This window comes from Callorhinchus milii, unplaced genomic scaffold (genome assembly GCF_018977255.1).
Source record: "Callorhinchus milii isolate IMCB2004 unplaced genomic scaffold, IMCB_Cmil_1.0 Scaffold8, whole genome shotgun sequence".
In the NCBI taxonomy this organism is placed as follows: Eukaryota; Metazoa; Chordata; class Chondrichthyes; order Chimaeriformes; family Callorhinchidae; genus Callorhinchus; species Callorhinchus milii.
Window position 1 is genome coordinate 23006509 of NW_024704749.1, and position 22191 is coordinate 23028699.

Genomic DNA, 22191 nt, shown 5'->3' on the forward strand with positions numbered 1-22191 from the left:
AATGGTGCAGACATTAACCTGGAGGATGGTTGGACATCGCGATGGGAGAAATGAGCTTCTCCTTGTCAAGCACCAGATCTTTAACGTCAACCTGAGGAGCCGGCAGGTGGGACCGACGTTTAACATCTCACCCAATACCTCTGACCCAATACTGCAACTGAGAGAGTCTCACTTTGGATAGTGAACTCAAATCCCAATGTAGGGCTTGTACCCACCAACCACTGTACCCAGAGTCTGGAATACAACCAACTGAGCCAAGCTGACATCTTTAAGGTGTCACTGAACCAGTGGGAGTGGACAAACTAACAGTGATGTAATTAGGTGTCAGCTTCGCTCATTCATCTGTTACCAATGACTCCTTGGATCAGTCAACCACGCCCTGGCTCCATTTATAAGATGTTACTGTACTGTGCTTCGTTCCCTTTTTAGTGGCTGTGACTTCGATGTGGGTGTGTCGGGGAAGTGGGGGTTTGTTTTCAGCTGGCATGTGGTGTCGGGGGGGGGGGAGGAGGCTTATAGAATCATAGAATATTACAGCACAGAAGGAGGCCATTTGGCCCATCGTGCCTCTGCCGGCTCTTTGAAAGAGCTACCAACTAGTCCCACTCCCCCATTGCTCTGCAAATGTTTCCTTATAGAATCTGAAAAATCGTAGAAAAATTATATTATGTGAAGATTGGGGAATCTGCCACCACTCGAAATGTAGTTTTTTTAATAAAAAAATAACAAAGTGTTAGCTGCCAAAATATACTTTTGGTTTCCCCTTTGTTCCCCTTTGTTGACCAAAGCATGTGAGCCACGAGCCGGACACATTTAGAGGCGTTTTAACCCGGAAACCTAGTCAAACACCAGTTCCCAGCCTGGAAAGGGGCTATTAAAGTAACAACAAGATTACATTGGCAGCTAGTGCAGTGGGAAAGAGATGTTAAACTTTTATTGCGGATTCTGTGAGACGCACCTCGGGATGTTTCAGTGAAATGTTGCGCTGTCTTCCTTCCGCATGTGGCGACAGGTATAGATTATAAATCTGCCTTTGCCTTTGTGCTTGTTGAAGCAGCATTACTCAGGGATGCTCGGTCCTCTCGCTATCTCAGACCTTCATCAGCTGTTGTGCGGCTACACAGATGGACGTCTGATACCTGATCGCAATGTCCCACCAGTAATCGCATTTCAACAGCGCAGGAAACTAACTGAACGTAGAATTCACATTGAATCCACCAAACCGCGACTGAGCTCTCTCTGGCGTCTCATCGCATCGAGGTCCGAAATGGGGGGTGTGGGTGGGCGTGCGATCTGTGCAGGAAGTGCCTGTGCTTTGTGCGTCGGTGTGGGAAGTGACATCGTCGGTGACCCGACGGAAGTCGACCTAACCCCGCACAGGAAGCCGGGCAGGTCCGCACCGCGCACAGGAAGCCGGGCAGGTCCGCACCGCGCACAGGAAGCCGGGCAGGTCCGCACCGCGCACAGGAAGCCAGGCAGGTCCGCACCGCGCAGGAAGGCAGGTCCGCACCGCGCGCAGGAAGCCGGGCAGGTCCGCACCGCGCACAGGAAGCCGGGCAGGTCCGCACCGCGCACAGGAAGTGAGGTCACAGCCGCCGTGACTGATTCTTGAACTGTTAAAACTCGATGTTTGGGTTTATGGACCTGAAACACCATATTATAATAGTGGGGGATTTGTGTGTGTGTGTGAGAGTGAGTGAGAGACAGAGACAGAGAGAGAGAGATATATAAATATATATAAATATATATGTGTTCTGAATGGGATTTGGGAAACACATACAAGTCTACAGAAAAAAAACAGGTTCTTAAATTGACCTGTTTGGCTTGAAAACTGCTCAAACCTCTCGGTGTTATTGTTTCGGACATGTTCTCTGGTACATAAGGTCATTCGGAGCGTGAATGTTCCAGTGCTTGTTGCAGCACTTGCTTGTCCAGTATCTTTGTTTATCACGTCGTTACTCCCTGAATTAGCACATTGTGCTGCACTGCTGTAAACCTGCCTCCTCAGGAAAGGGCAGGCAAAGGGATCTGTAACTGTCACGGTTTTATACGGGAGCTTCATAAACAACAACAGCTCCTCTGGGGAAAGCGGTATGGGGTTAATGGAAGCACTGTATCATTGCAGGTTACACGTCTGGTGCCAGAACTTTGAGGGAAAAGTTTAAATAAAAAGTGAGCAGCGCTACCTGATGGCACTGATCTCCTCTCTACAGCACAAGATGAATGTGTAAAGGAAGCCATTACGGCAGATATTTAATTAGAGGCAGACAGGTCCGATAAATCCGAACCGGCTCGTCTCAGTGGACGTGTTATGTTCAGGTTTTTTTGGTTGATGGCTTTCCTGGCAGTCACGGGTGGGGAAAAGTTTACCACTTAAAACAGAAGCACTGGCCTCCAACTGCAGACTAGGGCCGGGCTGTCGCTTGTGTGACGGACGGCAAGCAAACAATTACAGCCACTTGCTGTCGCACAGTGTAAATACTCCAGCGATCCTTCCTTTCAGAAATGTTTTTAAAAAGTTTTTAAACTCTGTTTCAACCTAATGCGTTAACACACTGGGTTTCACAGCAAAGCCACACAATATAAACTGTCCCTGCGCTTTACAGTGTAAATCCTGCCAAACCCTTTGAGATGTCTTGACGACGTGATAAGGCGCTATTTTAAATGCAAGGATTATATAATGTGCAGAAATATCTGCTTTTAGGAAAGTGTATTCATGGCGGTGGGAATGAAGCCATGTAAAGTGAAATGGGTTGGGGCCTGGCAGTGAGTTATGTTGGGGGTGGGGGTGTGTGTGTGGGTGTGTTGGGGGTGGGGGGGGCAGCAGCCTTGGAATGAGGGACCCAGTTGTTTTTTTGAACGATTTTACCCCTGGAAAGACGATTCACCAATCGACAAACAACTGGGTTCCTACTTACTACTGGTAAACAGAGGTGTATAGAGTAAGGAAACTTGCCTAAGGTTTTCCACCGTCCGGAAATTGAACTCAGGTCCTCTCGCTTGTGAGTTGACCTGAAGCTGAATAACTTTGCTGCTCTGAGGCTAGCTGCAAATTTCCTCTTGTTTTTTTCTCTATTCACGAGTTTGCAGTAAATCCTCCATCTAGTCTTTAACCCACAGCATGCACACAAAACTCCCAACAGGGGGCTGGCTCGGCTGTGATCAGGGACCTGGGGCTAATCTTCCTGCAACTCCACCAGGGTCACGGAGCCATGGCTAGTCAGTAACCCTGGGGTCTGTATGGCTCAGCCTCTGACTGAACCTCTGGAACTCTCTCCCTCAATCCCTCCGCCTTGCCCCCTTCCTCTCCACTTTCTCCCTCCCTGCCTTTTTGATCGTGCTTATGGTCACCTCCCCTCCCTCTCCTCCTGGCTCAGTGTTAGACTCCGCCACCGTCAAGCACTCCGGGACACTACCCCGCGTGAAGGGCGCTAGATAAATGCAAGTTGTTGTTGTTTGGAGAAGAAAAACCTGGGTGTAATTTATAGTATAATATTTTAACCGTAACACTAGAAACTGTGTAAATAGGGTAAAAATCCCGAGGAGTGATTTGAAGATTAATGGGCTGTGTGTAGATGGGGCTGTTTGCTCTCGTGTTTTATGAATGCCGCAGTTTGTTACAGCTCAGTAATTGCTCCCTGGTACCCATTGTTCTATACATTTTCACAGCTTCCAGTCTGCGGATGTAAATATTATGTGGAAATGTGAATGTTTGTTTATCCTTTAATAAGTCAAATGTTCACAGACCCATCTGCCACAGAAGACCCATTTCTCTGTAGTTCTCCGCGAAGAACTGGTACGTAATAGAAACCGTCTCTGAGCGCAGGCAATGAAAAAAGTGAGCATTGTGCCTCTAGGACGATTTGAGACCTGGGTAATAATTTGGTGCATTCGGCTGAACGGGAGGCGAGGTTCTCCCTGATGTTCCCCAGGCCAGAGACACAGACGCTAGGTAAACCCCTCTGTTTACCTAGCTGTAAGTAGGAACCCAGTTGTTAGTTGATTGGTGGATCGCTTTTCCGGGGCTAATCCTTCATAAATAAATAATAATTAGGTCATTCAATCCACGACTGTTTGTGGGACACTGCTGTGTGCAATTGGCTGCCGTGTTTCGTCCACAAAATATCCAGGCAATTCAATTTAAAATATATTCTGTGAAGCGCTTTGTGACGTCTCAAAGACATGATAAGGTGCTGTATCAAATGTAAGGATTAGTAGTAGTAGTTTTGCCAATTGTATAGGTCCCAGTGACAGGCCAGGCAGTCTCTCACATGCACACAGCCTGGGCAAAATATCCACTTTCACTCTGATGGGGAGAGAGTCCACTCTGCTCATTAAAAGCCTCTCCGCCAGCCTTTGATGCTTGAAGTAGCACCGTAGTTGTTAACATTGATGCAAAACTTCACGGTCCCTCGTGGTGAAGCTGATTAATTCCTGGCCAAGCGTGTGCTGGCGCGAGCCCAGGTCACAGAGCATGTAGGCGCTGGGCTCCTCAGCGCTGTGTGTCAGCTGTTGGACACAAACAAACAGGTTCACATTTTGGGGCAGATTTTATTATGGGGGCTCATTCCCCTCCCCCCGCATCCTGTGCTGTACTTTGGGGAAAGTAAGAGAGTTTATTCACAGATGAATATGGTAACGAATCAGTTTTTGGAGGCACTTGCTGACCGGATATATTAAATGGGATAGTAACAACAACATCAAATTACACGTGTACAGCGCCCTTCCCGTTGGAAAGACATCCCAGGGCGCTGGACAATCAGGGCTTTTGGTACCCGAGCTGGGAGTTGGGGTCAGGAGGGGTGGAGGGAGGTGGTTAGGGGTAGGGGTGGGAGAGTGGCCAAAGGCACAGTCAAAGAGGAAGGTCTTCAGATGGGACTTGAAGGAGGCAAGAGCGGGGATGAGGCAGAGGGATTGCGGGATAGAGTTCCAGAGTGTCGGGGCAGAAATACTGAATGCCCGACCGCCAATGGTGGGGCGGGAAGTGCTGGGGACCTGAAGCAGCCAGTGTCCGCCGAGCGGAGGGAGCGGACAGGCTGATATGGTGTTAGGAGGTCAGAGAGGTTGGGGGGAGCAAGACCGTGGAGGACTTTGAAGGTGAGAACGAGAGTTTTGTACTCAATTCTCTGCGGGATGGGGAGCCAGTGAAGCCGGGCAAGAACGGGGGTGATTGGTTTGCGTGGCATAGGGATTAGGGCTGGGGCTATTAACCGGTCCTTGTGGAATCCCAATCACGTGCAGCAGCTAAACCCGGATGCTGAAAATATCAGTCAGCCAGTCAGCGTGGGAAATCAGAAACCCTCCTGAGCTTTGTGGCTGGCTTTGAGTGTGTTGTAAAGGTGGTTTGGCTTCTCTGTATGTTTCCTATCAGGAGGATAGTCGTTTTTACTTATATATCCCAGCTCTAAATTGGTCGTCAGAAATCCACCCACATAACTATTGTAATTCAGCCATTGATCCCAACTCCTCCATCTGTAAGTGGCTGAGAGATGTAGAAAGGACACACCAGGTAGATAGCGAGCTAAAATGGCATCTTGTATTCAAATAAATGTGGTAAAAGTTTATTTTTCAATGTTAGGAAATCCACAGATTTGTGAGGATTATGAATAAAGAGACTTGTACTTTAGCCAACTTCTCCACAGACGTGACCTGCATTTTCCATAGTCATGACCAGGCCAGGAATCAACTCAGTGTCAGTCTCATAAGAGTGATGCCTTATACTGTGAGCCTTTAATCCAAAACATCTGCTTTGTGCAAACATTAGTTTCTACAAATTACAGCAATTTTTACTTTTGCGGTGACTTTGTGGCTGAGAATTGAGATAGGCTCCGGCCTCCTGCTTGTCCCTCGTGCCGTCCGTTCCACCATCGGTGGCTGTGCTTTCTCCACCACGCCCCGAAACGCTGTAACACTCTTCCACTACGCCTTGTCCCTTCCTTCCCCATCTACAGATCTTGCATGAAGACCTTCCTCTTCGACCATGCCTACGGTCATCTCCTCCCAGCTCTGTGTCGTACTCAGCCACTGTCCTGCGCTCTGGGACGCTGCCCTGCATGAGGAGCCCTGTCTAAATGCAATTTGTTGAGGCGCTATATCAAATGCAAGGATTATTGTATAATATAAAATGAAAACAAAGATCGCTGGGAACACTCAGCAGGTCAGGCAGCATCCATGGAGAGAGGAAAGTTTGGGTTATCACAAGGAATATTATTATTATTGATTCCATAACTTTTAAAAAGTGAACACCTTACCAAAAAACACAAGACTGACAAAGAAAGGACCGACTGCCTTGACGGTGCTGCTTTGCAGTGAGTTGCTCCACTTCCCCCCCCCCCCCCCTCCCCAGTGCTGAGGTTGCTGTCGATTTGGGAGTGGCTGAAATCTGTTAGACTAGGAGTGCCTGGTGATATGGCGAGCCAGAGCCTGGGTTCCATTGCTAGTTCCATTGAGCGTAGTGCCCCAGCCTGGCAGTCAGAGCCAAGCCACACCACCACCGGAGGTGTACGCTCAAATCTGAACAGATTATTTTTCAGGTCAGCCATGTGTAAGACTATGAATCTGAACCAGATGGAGAGAGCATCACACATGTGTGCCACCTACACATGGAAATTTCCCTGTGTCTGGAATGGAATTTGCACTCTCTCTCTCTCTATCTCTCACGCACACACACAGAGTGTGCATTGGAGTACTCCTGGAACTTAACCAGCCCAAACCAGCATAGTTTGCCCATTGAGAGGAGTTCTGGTGTGGTTTGCTGAATTTCTACATGTAATAAAATATGTTGTATGATAAGAACTTGCGGCTTCACGTAGGGTAATGTCTCACAGTGCTCCACATATATATAATAAAAAAAGCAACTGCAAAATGTGAGGATAAGTGCAGCCACGCCTGAGTCGGCAGATTTATTTAATTTTTTGACAACTGGTTTTACGAGGGAGATGACCAGACTTGGAAAGACTGGGTCAAATCTAAGCCTTTCCTTATTTGGATAGCACTTAGGTACAAGAAGGAACGACGGTGCCAGGCTCATGACTACCTCAGCCAAATGTCTTAATGTTGCACAGTACAAGGAAAGAAGAGAGGGGGGAAAAGAATGTTTAGATGGAACGGGGGAGGGGGACTTTTCATGCAATACTTTTCTGGCCGTGTGGATGTAATTGTTAATGTGCACGTTACTGAGATGGGGGGGAAAAGCAGCTAAAACCACATGGCCATTGAGAGGAATTCTGGTGTGATTTACTGCATTTCTATAAATAATAAAGTTAAGCGAGGCAGAAGTATGTTGTATGATAAGAACGTGCGTTTATGTAGTGCGCAGGGTAATGTCTCAGAGTGCGCCTTACACATCTGTGTATAATATATAATATATAAAAAAGTGGCTGAGAGTTTTGTAAATTTCACTTCTTGGCCAAATTTAAACCATGTGATACGAGTCGGCGCAGACAATGAGATGATCAGTCAGCAGGGATCACCGTTCTGTTTTGCGGAGGTGTTGTACTTGATTTCCAAGCTTTTTAGGCTGAAAAATCTTCCACAATCGTTCACTGATTTTTTAAAAAAAACGTAGTTCTGTATGTTAGTTCTGTTATGTGTTATGTGGAGTCCTGTAGCGTATTGGTTAGAGCACTCGCCTTACAAGTGAGAGGACACAGGTTCGATTCCCGGGTGGGACAAAACCTTAGGCAAGTTTCCTGACTCCATACGTCCCTGTTTACCTAGCAGTAAGTACAAACCCAGTTGTTAGCTGATTGGCAGATCCCTTTCCAGGGGTAATAATCCCTCCAAAAAAAATAATAAAAATGTGGTCACTCAATCCACGACTGCTTGTGGGCCACTGCTGTGCACAATTGGCTGCCACGCTTTGCCCACAAAATATACACTTTACAGATTATTCTGTGAAATGCTTTGAGACGTCTCAAATAAGTAGTAAAATGTTATATCAAACGTAAGGATTATTATTATTTCCCAGATTACTGGTGCCATGTCTGCCTATTCCCCCCAACCCCATTATAAAGATCTTTCACTGTAAAATGTTGAGAAGTTCTCAGTTTGAGTTGCCACTGCATAGTCTTGTGCGCATGTTGTTTAAATAGTGACCTACAACAGGAGCTGGAAATAGATTAGAAAACAGTAAGCAGGGGATTGTGAGCGGGTGTGATTTGGCAGCGAAAGCTCTTTCTCTTTCCACGGATATTACCCTGGCAAGTTTACTGCACGAAATTCCCAAGGCCATGTAATATATGTTAAAAATATTCATTATATTAGATTTACCCAGAGTTGGGTTTTCAGGCCGGATCTCTTCAGCTGTCAGTCGGATGTTAGGTGGAATTGGTTTAAACTGGAGTCGTTTTACTGGAGTAGAGCAGATGTCAGAAACCCCCGACACAACTGAAAATCCTGTCACTCTATATTTCTCTCCCCCTGCCCAGGCATGAATTCCCAAAGAAATGTGAAAAATGGAAGGGCAGAGCAGTGACTAGGGGCAGGGAGCCATCCCACTCAGCTCCCGTTAACCCCGCAAGCCAAAGCCCTAACGGATAGAGAGGGCCCAGCTGGACAAGCAGCAGGAAAGCTTGCCGGACAGCGATATCAGTGGCAAGTTATTGCAGGTTTAGCTGGTTAGATTCCAGCAGTCACCCCAACACACACTCTGGGGTTCCCAAGCCTTGGCTCTTGCCAACTTGCGCCTAATACTTTCTGGAATTAGGTAAACAGGATGCTTCCCCCCAGGGAGAGAGAGGGAACGCATTCCATTCCAACAATCTGTCTCTGGGATTTCCATGTGTAGGTGGGATGTATGGAATTCTCAGCTTGGTTTTGAAACTCTTAAGCGCAGTGATGTGATTCCGCATGTGTCAGACACCCGGCTAACCCCCAAAAAATTCACATGATAAGGCACCATATCAAATACAAGGATTATTATTATATAACACCTTTCACATCAGAGGACACAAGCTTATCATTCATCAACGCTTCACAATAGAACAACAGCATTTATACCGCGCTTTCACTAGGATAGCATCTCGGAGCTCTGCACGGTGTCAGGGTTGCATCCTGAGCTGGGGAGGAGTGAGGAAAATGTGAACATAGGCACAGTCAAAGATATAACAATAATAATCTTTGCATTTGATACAGCGCCTTATCGTGTCTTCGAGACGTCTCAAAGCGCTTCACAGAATAGACTGTAAAGTGAATCGACTATATTTGTGGGCGAAACGCAGCAGCCAATTGCACACAGCAGCGTCCCACAAACAGTCGTGGATTGAAATGGCCAATTTATTATATATTTTTTGAAGAAATTATTATCCCCAGAAAAGTGATCCACCAATCGACTGATAACCGGGTTCCTACTTACTTGCTAGGTAAACAGAGGCGTGCAGAGTGAGGAAATTTGCCCAACATTTCGTCCTGTCGGGAATCAAACCCAGGTCTCTCACTTGCGAGGCAAGTGCTCTAACCACTAGTATATCAGGTGGAATTTAAAATAGATAAAGAGGAGCGAAGCTGAGGGTTTGAGGCTAGAGGTTAGGCTAGTCCTTCCGACGTGAAAGGCGCTCTATAAATGGAATCTTGTTGTTGTTGTTGTAGTTCCAGAGGTTAGAGGAGCTGTGAAAAATCCACACAGGGGTTTGGGGGGAGTTTGCCGTTGGGCAAACTGATTATTTTACATTCAGGTTTGCCCCCAGAGGCCGGTTACACACAATACAAAACTGCTGTTCACGTGCTACGTCCGGGTATGTTGAAATGTGTGTCAGTTTATATCTGCTGCTCCCAGCACACAAGCCACACAAAATGGTGCAAAATCGCCAGTTTCTAACCTATTTTTCTCTCTGTTTTTTATTTACTATCGACCACACTGAGTTTGAATTTGGCCAGTGTATTTTTTTCATCAGGGTAATCGCAACTTCACTTGTTACAGCCTGACAAGTATTGTTTTTAGTTGATGCCTTCGCAAGATGAGGGGGGAGAGAGTGGGGGAGGAGGGGGAGAAGGAGTGGGGGGTGGGGGAGGAAGGGGAGTGGGGGTTGGGCTGGTTTAAATGGGTTCAGATGCAGGAAGAATCTGACCAAAAAGCATTGCAAAGTGAGTGATGACCGACCTAGTGAAATGTGAAGTGGCCAAAAGTTGGTTGATCTCTGGTGATCGGCTCAGTTTAGTTAGGAATTTTATCCATTAGTTTAAGACTGGATGATGGTAATTTGGTTGCATCCAAGTGTCTTGAGAAAATTGGATCTTTGATAAGCACCCTGTTATCAGAGGGGGCGAGCGATTCATTTACATTTAGATGAGTATTGATTATTTATTTACTCGCTGAACTAGGATTCTTTTCCAATTTTACCTGAATGGTCTGTGTTGTCAGCTAAAAGAGAGATAGAGCTCCTGACACCAGCCAGATAACAGCACTTTGCTGCCAAGATAAAAGTTCCAATGGAGCTTTTTCTGGTGTTGACTGAAAGTGAAAGTTTAAAAATTAGAATTGATGGGTTGCTCTTCCAAAAGGTTTTCTGAATTTTATTTCAATTTGGTTCAGGTTTGTTAAGAGCCTTAACCTCTTGTCTTTTCACATCAAAGAGAGAGAGAGAGAGAGGTGTGAACTGTGTGCTGAAAGAGCAGGGCAAGGTTTTATAGGCACTGACCCTAACTTCTGTAAATGCAAACAACACGCAAACACAGCCATTTAAATCTAATTTTATGTTACGGAGGAGAAAGATTCTCTCTGATATCTGCACAGAAACATTGATTGTCCAGCGCCTTGGGGCGTCCTCCCGACATGAAAGGCACTATCCAAATGTAATTTTGTTATTGTTGTTTCATCTGCACAGATTGTTTCGACAATGATTAGGCTTTAGTCTGGCTCAGCTGGGAGCACTCTCACCACTGGGTCAGAAGGTTGTGGGTTCAAGCCCCACGTTGGAACTGAAGCTCATTGTCTAAGACTGACACTCGAGCTCGCAGTCAGCTGTGTGAAGCCATTTGAGACGTCCTCCCGACATGAAAGACGCCATATAAATGTTAATTGTTGTTTCAAGACCAGGGGTGGGGTCTGAATTGTCAGAGACCCTGTCCTTCGGATGAGATGTTTAACCAAGGTGCCCGTTCAGATTGATGCTTAAAGTCGTTTTTACACTATTAGAAAGGAGAAGGGAGTTTCTCCCGGTGTCATGGCCAACCAAATAAATCCTCCAAAATCCGTTGCTTGTTCACCTCAGTCCTGAATACAGAACTTTTCTGAATACAAAATGGGCACCACGTTAGCTCAGAAAACAGTCACCACATGATAATAATTACAGCAAAGCTGCTTGAGACATTTTATGATTTCAACACAAAATATCCGTCACCTTTTTAGCAATATGAAAAGTGCCGTCTGTTTAATAACCTTCGATTCCTGTAACTAAACAACTGTGTCCCTTAGCTCAGTGGTTAGAGCACTCACCTCACAAGCTGGAGAACCTGGGTTTGATTCCCGGGCAGGGCGAAACCTTGGGCAAGTTCCCTTACTGCACGCGCCTCGGTTTACCTAGCAGGAAGCAAGAACCCGGTTGTGAGTCGATTGATGGTTCGCTTTTCAGGGGGTAATAATCCCTTCAAAAAATAAATAACAATAATAATAATTTGGTCACTCAATCCACGACTATTTGTGGGACACTGCTGTGCACAATTGGCTGCTGCATTTCGCCCCAAAAATTATAGTTCAATTCACTGAACAGTATATTCTGGGAAGAGCTTTGAGACATCTCGAAGACGTGATAAGGCGCTATATCAAATGCAAGGATTATTATTATAAACACAACAGTGACTTTTTGTTGTGCTGCAATCCCACACCACTGGGGTAATTTACGGGCACCCACTTTCTGATGGCATTGCTGAAGCTTATGTGTTTTTTATTGGCTCGGAAACACTCACATACTGTCAGCTTCATGGTGTAGCATGTTTATGCATACACAAGTTTTTCTGCCATTGCAATAATGTGCCTGCTGTCTCGTATGGTAAAACCCCCAGTTGACATGTAATATCCTAAAGTGTCTTGCAGATTATGATCTGTCACTTTGCTGAATTTATATTGATTTACAAAGACAGCTTGTATTACCGTCGCCATCAAAGATTAAAGCCGCATTTGTTCACTGTATATGTAAATAGGATAGCGTTAGTATGATTCAGGTAATTTAGTGAATTATATTAATTAAGCAATGCTCAATAATTCATCAGGATAATTGAAATAAAAGATCTTCACGCCTGATGTACCAAAAACACTATCTTAAATTGCAAAATTAGTGCTCCCGTGCTGCAAGTCATCTTTTGTCGACTCATTACAGAGACAGTTCTGAAATCCCTCTCGAATGGCTAACTGGTTCCGTCGCAAAGTTGTAATATAATAACAATAATAATCCTTGCATTTGATACAGCGCCTTTTCATGTCTTCAAGACAACTCAAAGCGCTTCACAGAATATATTGTAAAGTGTAGTGACTGTATTTTGTGGGCGAAATGTGGCAGCCAATTGCACACAGCAGCGTCCCACAATCAGTTGTGCATTGAGTGAACAAATTATTATTATTTTTATTTATTTAGTTTATATTTCCGGGCTTTGTATCGACAGCTGCTTGCGAATCAGTAACATGCCGTTTTCCGCATAAGGAACTGCAATTGTTTGCAAATCTAAATCAGCATTGATAATACCATGTAGGTTGCCTGCCCGGTGTCTGAAAGGGGAGAGAAAAGACGGTTGAGAGACGCTGCTTGTTCTGACAAAGGATCTCCCTCTAAACCTTAACCTACCTTTTTCTTTCAGATACCGAGCAGTGTCTTGTGCATTCCCATCATGTTCCGTTCAGTAATGAAACTTCGTTCTGAAAGCAGTCTCCGCTCCCCCCCCCCAAATAAAACAAAGCTCAGTGAGCACGGCTTGCCACGTAAATGGCTCTTAGGAAAGCTGCAATCAAAATCTATTTGGTTTTGGAGCCACTGATGTAGAAAGTTTGCTTGTTTTATATATAACGTGAAAATCAACGGCATCATAAATGTCAAGACAACATTGGAGAGGAACACACGTGCGCACAAACACACACACACACATGTGCGCACGCACACACACACACACACACACACACACACAAGAGTGCTTTAGAATGAAATAACATCCAGGGATTGCATTTCCTAATGGGATCTTACAAAATGCTCAATGGGATTGAACAAAGAGAATTCAGAACAACACTGTCTGTCGGGCCAGTAGGGCAAGAGAAGAGGGCACAGGTTCAGGGAGGCTGAGGGTAAATTCAGGACAGACACCAGGAAGACTTGTGGAGTCCTGTAGCTCAGTGGTTAGAGCACTCGCTTTGCAAGTGAGAGACCTGAGTTCAATTCCAGGCAGAGGGCGAAACCTCGGGCAAGTTTCCTTACTCCACACAGAGCCTAATAATAATCCCTCCAAAACCAAAAACAATAATAAATTGATCATTTTCAATCTACGACTGTTTGTGGGACATTGCTGTGCGCAATTGGCTGCCGCGTTCGCCCACAAATATACAGTCAATTCACTTTACAGTGTGTTCTGTGAAGCGCTTTGGGACGTCCTCCGGACGTGAAAAGCGCTATATCAAAACGCAAGGATTATTATTATTATTATTCTTTTACACTGATTGTAATTAACAGCGGGGATTGTTTACCAGGAAGTAGAGACCAGCATCATCATCAGCAACTTGAGTTTATATAGTGCCCTCCTCAGGGGGCAGTGTCTGGGAGCGCTTGTACTTATGTAAGAAGCCGCTTGATGCTGTAGTGGGTATTCTGTAAGGATGAGAGCCAAGAGTGAGTAGAATGTAACGCCTTCCAGTCCCACGTCCAGCACTCAGCTGCCGAGCATGATCATGAGCATGTTGTGGGCTGTCTCCCAAGTTCCCATTGCCTTGCACCAACCATCTATCCCTTCTTATGGAGTCCTGTAACTCAGTGGTTAGAGCATTAGCCTCGCAAGAGAAAGACCTGTGTACGATACCCAGCTGGGCAAAATGTTGGGCAATTTTCCTTCCTCCACACGTCTCTGTTTACCCAACAGTAACTAGGAATCCGGTTGTTAGTCGATTGGCGGATCACCTTTCGAGGATAATAATTCCTTCAAAAAAGTAATAATAATGATTTGGTCACTCAATCCACGACTGTTTGTGGGACGCTGCTGTGCGCAATTGACTGCTGCGTTTCGCCCACAAAATATACAGTTAATTCACTTTACTACTGCAAAGGGCTTTGAGACGTCTCGAAGATGTGATAAGGCGCTATATCAAATGCAAGGATTATTATTGTTGTTGTTATCTTCAAAACATTCTTAAAAGTCTTGCCAGGATTATGAAAAGTCTTTCTCCTCAACCAGCTTACACTGGTCAACACTCGCTTACACTGCTCCCTCTTTGCTCACCCGTCACACTTGTGAAGTCCATCGAGATGTTCGTCCCACATCAAGCTACACAATTGCAGGTTGTTGCGCAGTGTGGGGATGGGGTGGTCAGAATCCAAGGGTTGATTTTTTTTTAAAAAATGTTTTGACTGAAGTTTCCGCGCAGTTAGGATGAAAGTTTCTCATGTACATTATTTCCCAGCCTTATTCTTTCTCATTTCAGGGCATCAGTATCGGCTTGAGAAGCAAAGTGAACCTAACGTAGCTGTAGATTTAGACCGTACCTTAGAGAGTCAGAGCACTTTGGAATTCTGTCTGGTCAGAGAGTACAGTAAGTTTTAACCTTTCAACTTTTTACATAAATTACCTGTCAGCCAAACCACTGAATAGAAATGTACACGTTTTGAGTAATTTCCTATTTTTAATAAGAGAATACGAAGGTTTAAGGCTATTAACATAATGTAAATTAGCATTTCTGTGGCTAATTATTATGCGCAGTGCCCGACACGTGATGTAGAGACAGACGGCTTTGATAACTCACTTCACTGTGAAACATGAAGTGACTGCTCTTTCCATCCACTGTGATTGACAAAGAAGAGCACATTTCTTGACATTGCGATACACAAATTGAAAATTTTGGGGGAGAAAATCTTGGCAGAAACTGACTCTGCATTCCTTATCTGTTCCGTTTCACACTCTGTGTCAGGTACAAATGTGATATCAGCAAATTCAGTGCTTAAGTGACTTGTCTAAGGCTTGTTAACTGTGGATTGCTGGAATCAGAAATCTCATGGTTACCATTGTGGAGTGTGCTTGCATTCGCAACTGACGATCTGAATAACTTTGCTTTAAAGTATGATCTGCAAGTTAGAAAAGCATGACGGGCAATATATGCATCAGCAAGTTTTTTTTTCTCTCCTTCAGACAATTATCCATGGCGCTCAGCTCAGCAAACATTTCACATTCTTTCACCTCCCTCATTTGGGGTGAAAAAAAAGAAAAAAAAATTTGAACCAGGAATCTCGCTCGGCCCGAGCATCTCTTTAAAAAGAACTCCAACTGTTACAAAGAATTGGTGTTAAATTTGACTGTCATTTGTTACTTTGCTCTCAACCACAAACCCTTTTTTTAATCTGGTCTGAGCAGCTTATTAGCGGGAATTGCTGAGTCCAGCAGTGTGAGCGAGCTGAATGAATATCTACGCTTTAAATATCTAAGTTAGGATCATATCTGCTGCATTTCCATTGCACAATGCTGAGATCAGTGATAACCTCTTCCCCCCTCCCCCCCCCACCACTCATCAATTCCACCAATGAATTTTTAAGCAATAAAAAACAAATTACAACCTAAAAATGAACCGTGGAAAACAATTAAGATGTTGATCGCATTTCTTTTTAAGTGGTTTTAGAGAGGGTGACTCGTCACTTTTATGACTCGAGAAGTTTTCGAACAACAACGTATTTCCGGAAAAGCGATCGATCATCTAACGTGCATTTGTTGAGTTGTTTTCGAATGAATTCCTGTCACCCGAAGAACAGCACCGTTCACTGTCCCAATTCATACAATACAAAGTTATATTTGTATAGCGAACTTTCATGTCAGGAGGACGTCCCAAGGTGCTGGACAGACGAATTTGGATCCGAGCGGGGGGTTTGGGATCAGGAAGGGTGGAGGGCAGGGGGGGTAGGAGGGCGGCCAAATGCGCAGTCGAAGAGGAGGGTCTTGAGACGGGCCTTGAAAGATCAATTTCATTTAATCTGTTCCAATTGAGAAACTTTGGTGAAAGTCCAAGGTCTATATAGCGCAGGACAGTAGCCAAGGTGGAAAAATTATGAGGGAGGACAAGATGTGTTGATTAAGCAGTGCCACCCTTGGGTTTTGAAACACCTTTGGATGTTAGAAGGAAGGGTGACAGCAGAGGTTGGGATCTGGGAATAAATCAATAAGGGTAGGAGATGGTGCCATTAGGCTGGATATCAACACGGTGACACGAAAGGACACGGAAATAACTTTCCATGTGTAGTAACTATAGAATTGTTAGGTCATTGTATCTATATGGTTTATGTTGTGTGTGCGTGTGTGTGTGTGTAAGCTAAATACAGGAACCCCCACAACCTTAGTATTGCAAATAATATGGTTTTCTCTTCCCAACTCCAGCGAGTGTCTGAATTTGTTTCACATGAACTCTGATATTTTACTTTATTGCAATGCGAGTGTGTTATTCTGATGACCTACACTGATTATTTTTATCTTGTCAAAATGTCACACTAACCCTGTGCTGAACATTACTCGTTATCCACACAATATCACTTGCATTAGTTGACGCTGCCACACTTGATATTGACAGTTTTTTTTGTTGGCACGTTCTCTGGGCTGGTAATTATTCAGCGTTAATAAATAAGAGCTTGCATTTTTATAGTTTCTTATCATTGTGAAACCTTCTCAAGTGCAGTTTTTGTCGGCAGCCGTTCAATCCCACAAACAGCTACGAGGTGAAGGGCAAGTGAATCTGGAGGTTTGTGGTCAGGTTAACAGGTTAATGTGGCCCTTTGGTTAATGTCACACCTGACAATACAAACTCCCCCAGCCCTGCCCTGCACTGCAGTTTGCTCAGGTCTAAGCTATAATTATTTTCAATCCAATTAATTCTGTATTAATGGTGATTTGGGCTTATTCATAACATAGATTTTATTATCCATAATTATTGTAAAATTGGAGTTTGATTACAGACCAGTTGTAGCTTGAGTATCAACGAAAAGGACTCGGAGAAGCATCTAGTGTATATGATTATAGACGGTCATGCAAACATGTAGAAATGACTTTGAAGTGGCACAGTCTGATCGCATGTTTCCGTCACCGGCCGTGTGTGCATGTAAATACCACCGGAAGCTGCAGAATGATTGAAAAAGAGTCTAAAAGATAAACCAATAACGGCAGCAAATTAAGAGCAAACTGGGCAGCCAAGACCAGAGCCTTGGTGGAAGCTCAGAAGATGGTAACATACAGAAATGCGCCAGGCCAGACCTTGTCAGGGAGTTTTTCAGAGGCAGTAAAGAAATGCTGTGTGTTGCACCGAAAGCCGGGGCCTAAATACGTCACTTCTTTAAATTCAGACTGAAAATAGCAAAGCTCAGATACACATCGCTGCAGCCTGCAGTGTTCCTATCAGTGATGTGTTGGCATTGAAATGTGTCGAGTGATTTATACATACTCTGCGAGTGTTTAAGTGAAACACGCTTGCTTATCCTACAGAGAAAAGTAACGTGTTCTTTTTTAAAAATATTGAGAATGTTATGGTGATTTTTCTCCGCGAGATGTTAAATAGAAGTGACAGAATACATCAAAGTGTAAGATCAAACTGGTTTGGTCATTCACAGGAAAGTGATCTGTGTGGGTTAATCATTTAAAAAGCAGTTGTCTCAGTCTAGGAAATGTGTTCATGAATAGCTGATCTTAACTGAGATAATAAGCATCTCTCTCTCTCTCTTTCACTCTGTATTAGATTAAAATTCGCTGTCAATGAATCTTACTGTACGCCCGAATGCCACAGTTATTTTACAGTATTCTCTTGAAGTAGTTCTGAAGTGCCCTGAGGCAGCGGGTTCCAGGAACCTGCCCCATTTACACAGTTGCTGGAGACGATCGCTGTGTTTATTGGCCTAATTTCCTCGTTGCTACTTCAGTTCTCTGTAGGGAGACATTTCCCCTCTCCCCGCAGGGCAGGTCACAGCATGAGGGGCCAGTACAGGAGTCAGTGCACGGCTTTCAGGGGCAACGTGTGACATAATAATAATTAATAATCCTTGCACTTGAAATATCACCTTATCATTTTATTGAGGCATCTCAAAGCGCTTCACAGAATATAAGTCGATTGACTGTATGTTTTGTGGGCGTAATGTGGCAGCCAATTGCGCGTAGCAGCGTCCCACAAACAATCGTTGATTCGGTGACTTTTTTTTTTAGTGATTATTAACCCGGAATGCAACCTGGCAATTGACTAACAAGCAGGTTCCTACTTACTGTGAGGTAAACAGAGGCGTGCGTGTGTGTGTGTGTGTGTGTGGAGTAAGGAAACTTGCCTAAGGCTTCGCACTTCCCGGGAATCGAACCCGGCTCCTCTCGCTTGCGAGGCGAGGGCTCTAACCACTACACTACAGGACTGTCCACTATTACGTGGCAGAGTCGCTGCTGAAGATGTGGCTGCAAAAAGGGGTTAGTTAGACACTGTGGAAATATTGCCAAAAATTGTCCTGCTCGATTCTATAAATTTCTGACTAATAGCACATGAATGGCCCTGTTTTATTCTTCCTCATTCATTTGGCATTCACAAATACTGTGTATGAATAGGCTGCCACTGCGTCTGGAGTCCATCCATTAACCATTGTCCTGACACACGGTGTGTGACTGGGACCTGATCCCAATCCTGACTAGGGCTTTTACCTGTGTCCTGTCAATCTTGCGTAGCTGCAGAATCATAGAATTGTACAGCACAGAAGGAGGCCATTCGGCCCATCGTGTCTGTGCCGGTCTTTTAAAAGAGCTTCCAAATCAATCCCACTCCCCCGCTCTCTCCCCATAGCCCTGCAAACTTGGCCTCCCCAACTGTAATCATTCTTGAACAGGCCATAGAATGGAATGTCTCCCCTTTAAGTGACAAAGACCCAAATAATGTTGGGTTAAGTTGCTGCTGGTCGTCTTGGCAGTGGGTTCTCAGGAATATTGTACTAACAAAGCAAGCAGTGGAGTCCTGTAGCTCAGTAGTTAGAGAACTCACCTCGCAAGCGAGAGACCTAGGTTGGATTGCCGGCGGGGCGAAACGTTGGGCAAGTTTCCTTACTCCACACATCTGTGTGGAGTCCTGTAGCTCAGTGGTTAGAGCAATCGCTTTGCAAGTGAGAGACCTGAGTTCAATTCCAGGCAGAGGGCGAAACCTTGGGCAAGTTTCCTTACTCCACACAGAGCCTAATAATAATCCCTCCAAAACCAAAAACAACAATAAATTGGCCTTTTTCAATCTACGACTGTTTGTGGGACATTGCTGTGCGCAATTGTCTGCCGCGTTCGCCCACAAATATACAGTCAATTCACATTACAGTGTGTTCTGTGAAGCGCTTTGGGACATCCTCCCGACGTGAAAAGCGCTATATCAAATGCAAGGGTTATTATTTAGGATTATCTCTGTTTACCAAGCAGGAAGTAGGAACCCGGTTGTTTGTTGATTGGCGGATCACTTTTCCAGGGGTAATAATTCCTTTAAAAAATAATCGCTCAATCCATGACTGTTTGTGGAATACTGCTATGCGCATTTCACCTACAAAATATACAGTCAATTCACTTTACAGTATATCCTGTGAAGCGCTTTGAAAGTCTCAAAGACGTGATAAGGCGCTAAATCAAATGCAAGGATTATTATTATTAAGTGGTCCTGTTAGAACTTGCTCCAGAGTCCCTTGCTTTTGCGATTGATCAAAGCATTTTTGTCTAAAACAGCCATTAAGCAGTGAGTGAGACATGAACCTCAATTGCTTTGAGTACGGAACAAGAGGAGACTCGCCCAGGGGAGACAGACGCCTTTATAAATGACCTCTGAGAAAGGCGAGATCTCTGAGATTGAACCTGGGCTCCCAATTGTCCCTGGTGATGGCCTGGGCTGCCTCCGGTGTAAGAGGCAGTTTTCATACTCGATGTGGAGTCCTGTAGCTCAGTGGTTAGAGCACTTGACTCGCAAGATGGCATTAATTCCCGGCAGGGGAAAATGTTGGGCAAGTTTCCTTACTCCACACATCGCTGTTTACCTAGCAGGAACCCGATTGTTAGTAATTGGCCGATCACTTTTCCGGAGGTTATAAATTCCTTCAAAAAAAAATAATAAATTGGTCACTTCAATCCACGACTGTTTGTGGGACGCTGCTGTGCACTGTTGGCTGCCGCGTTTCGCCCACAAAATATTCAGTCGATTCATTTTACAGTATATTCCAGTATATTCCGTGAAGCGCTTTGAGACTTCTCGATGATGGGATAAGGCGCTATATCAAATGCAAGGATTATTATTATTATTTACACTTGAGGTTTGGTGCAAATAAATCCAAAACCACAAAGGTTGATCCGTGGACCTTTTTCCTCCATAGTTTTACTCCTTATAGTTTTCTTTACACTCTTTGTAACCGTGTATAGCATCCATTCTAATCGGTTACACATTGTCATAAAGTGCTTCGAGACGTTTTATTCTTTTTACGTGAAAGGTAAATGCAAGTAGTTATTATTATTACCACTTAAGAAATTGGGAAATAAAATGAAAATAAAGCATTCAATGCTATTATGTACTCGCCACTAATTGTTAAGTACATTCCTGATGCTAAAATGTAGGTGGTATCATTTTGCGATGCTGTTTGCTGAAGCCATTGATTGAGTCTTTAGGTCCCTTCGAGACATGTTGGCAATCTTCCACTAATAACAATTGCAGAAAAATGTGACTCCTGCAAATCCCCAGTGTGTATTTGAGAAGATGGCTGATGGTTGCATGCACTACCCTTGATTGCCAAACCATCAGAGGAAGATTCTGTGTGATAAACGCAGCCTGCACTCCAGTCCCGTTGGAAACGCTATTACTATCCCACTATTGAGGAATCGATAGCATTACAGGGCACCTGTATTTACCAGCATTAATCTTACAGGGGACTGCTGACTCTAGGTCCCTGCTTGTACTTTACATATTGCATCAATGTTTTGTTTCATCGCCCTCCTTTCTCTCCCTTTCTCTCCAGCCTTATTCACCAGTTCAGTTTCTAGGGAAAATAAAAAAAACAATAAGTAATCCTTGCATTTGATGTAGCACCTTATCACGACTTTGAGACGTCTCCATTGATTATGTTTGCATAGAGTATATATATAAAAATACAGTATATATTTAATCCAGACAATGGGAATTCCATTTCTGTGTGTGTGTGTGTGTGTCTCGTAAATGTGTTTCTTTGTCACTCAGAAAACTTTTGACTTTGAACGGTTTACCATATAATATGCAGAGCTCAGGCTCAGGCTTGTGCAGGGAGAGCCATTGAAACACCTCTTTCAGGAAACAATGAGACTAACCAGGTTTGGGTCAGGCTGACTTGCAGAAACTCCCCTCTAGAAGTAGATGGCTGCTTCCATAATATTAATAATAATAATAATGTCAGGATTGTCAGGCTATAGACTTCACTATCAAAAGGCCTGGCCTTTCGCCATGAAAGGAGGTCCACACCCCTACCTCTGGAAGCTAATTTTGTGCCTCTAAATCTTTCTGGTTGTGTAGTTTTCATATTAATAAGCATTATGAGCAGAGCACCCGATGGTATGGCATTACCCACAGCTGCTGGCCGTGGGCTGAAGATACCCGGTTACGTTCTCCTCACTTGGGGGGCACACGGCTGCTTGGGAAAGACTTCTCTTCCCTGTTTGAAGGTCTTAAAATTACGTCCTGTCCCATTGGCGATTCATCAATAAACTCATCAATAAACTCCTCAATGATGTCCTGATTTATGGGTTTAATAAATTAGTGATATTACAATTGATGAAGGTTTAACATGCAGATAAGTGGTGAAGGGTTGAGAAGCACTGATTTAATTGGTATGAAGGTCGTCTCTTATTTCCGGAGTGTGGTTTTCCCATTGGAAATGCAGCCCCGATTGTTAATGTTTTGGGCTCTTTGCCTGACCCTGTGTTTGGTAAATGTTCGATTCCTCTCCACCATGAAAAATTGCTTGAATCCAGACCTTGGGAACTCAAATATAACAAAATATATAAATTCCCAGAGAGCAACGGAGA

At 44.3% G+C, this 22191-nt stretch overlaps 1 protein-coding gene across 4 annotated transcripts in view; it reads left to right on the forward strand.

Annotated features, from left to right (window-relative positions):
- mapkap1 (MAPK associated protein 1) overlaps positions 1 to 22191 on the forward strand; it is a 138458-nt gene that overhangs the window by 82907 nt on the left and 33360 nt on the right. For 3 of the 4 annotated variants that reach the window (XM_042337268.1, XM_007909517.2, XM_007909518.2), the window contains exon 8: positions 14612 to 14719. The exons of the other annotated variant lie outside the window; for it this stretch is intronic. In XM_042337268.1, coding sequence (XP_042193202.1) covers positions 14612 to 14719 — 108 coding nt within the window. The remainder of the gene's footprint in view (positions 1 to 14611; positions 14720 to 22191) is intronic. 4 annotated transcript variants of the gene reach the window in all.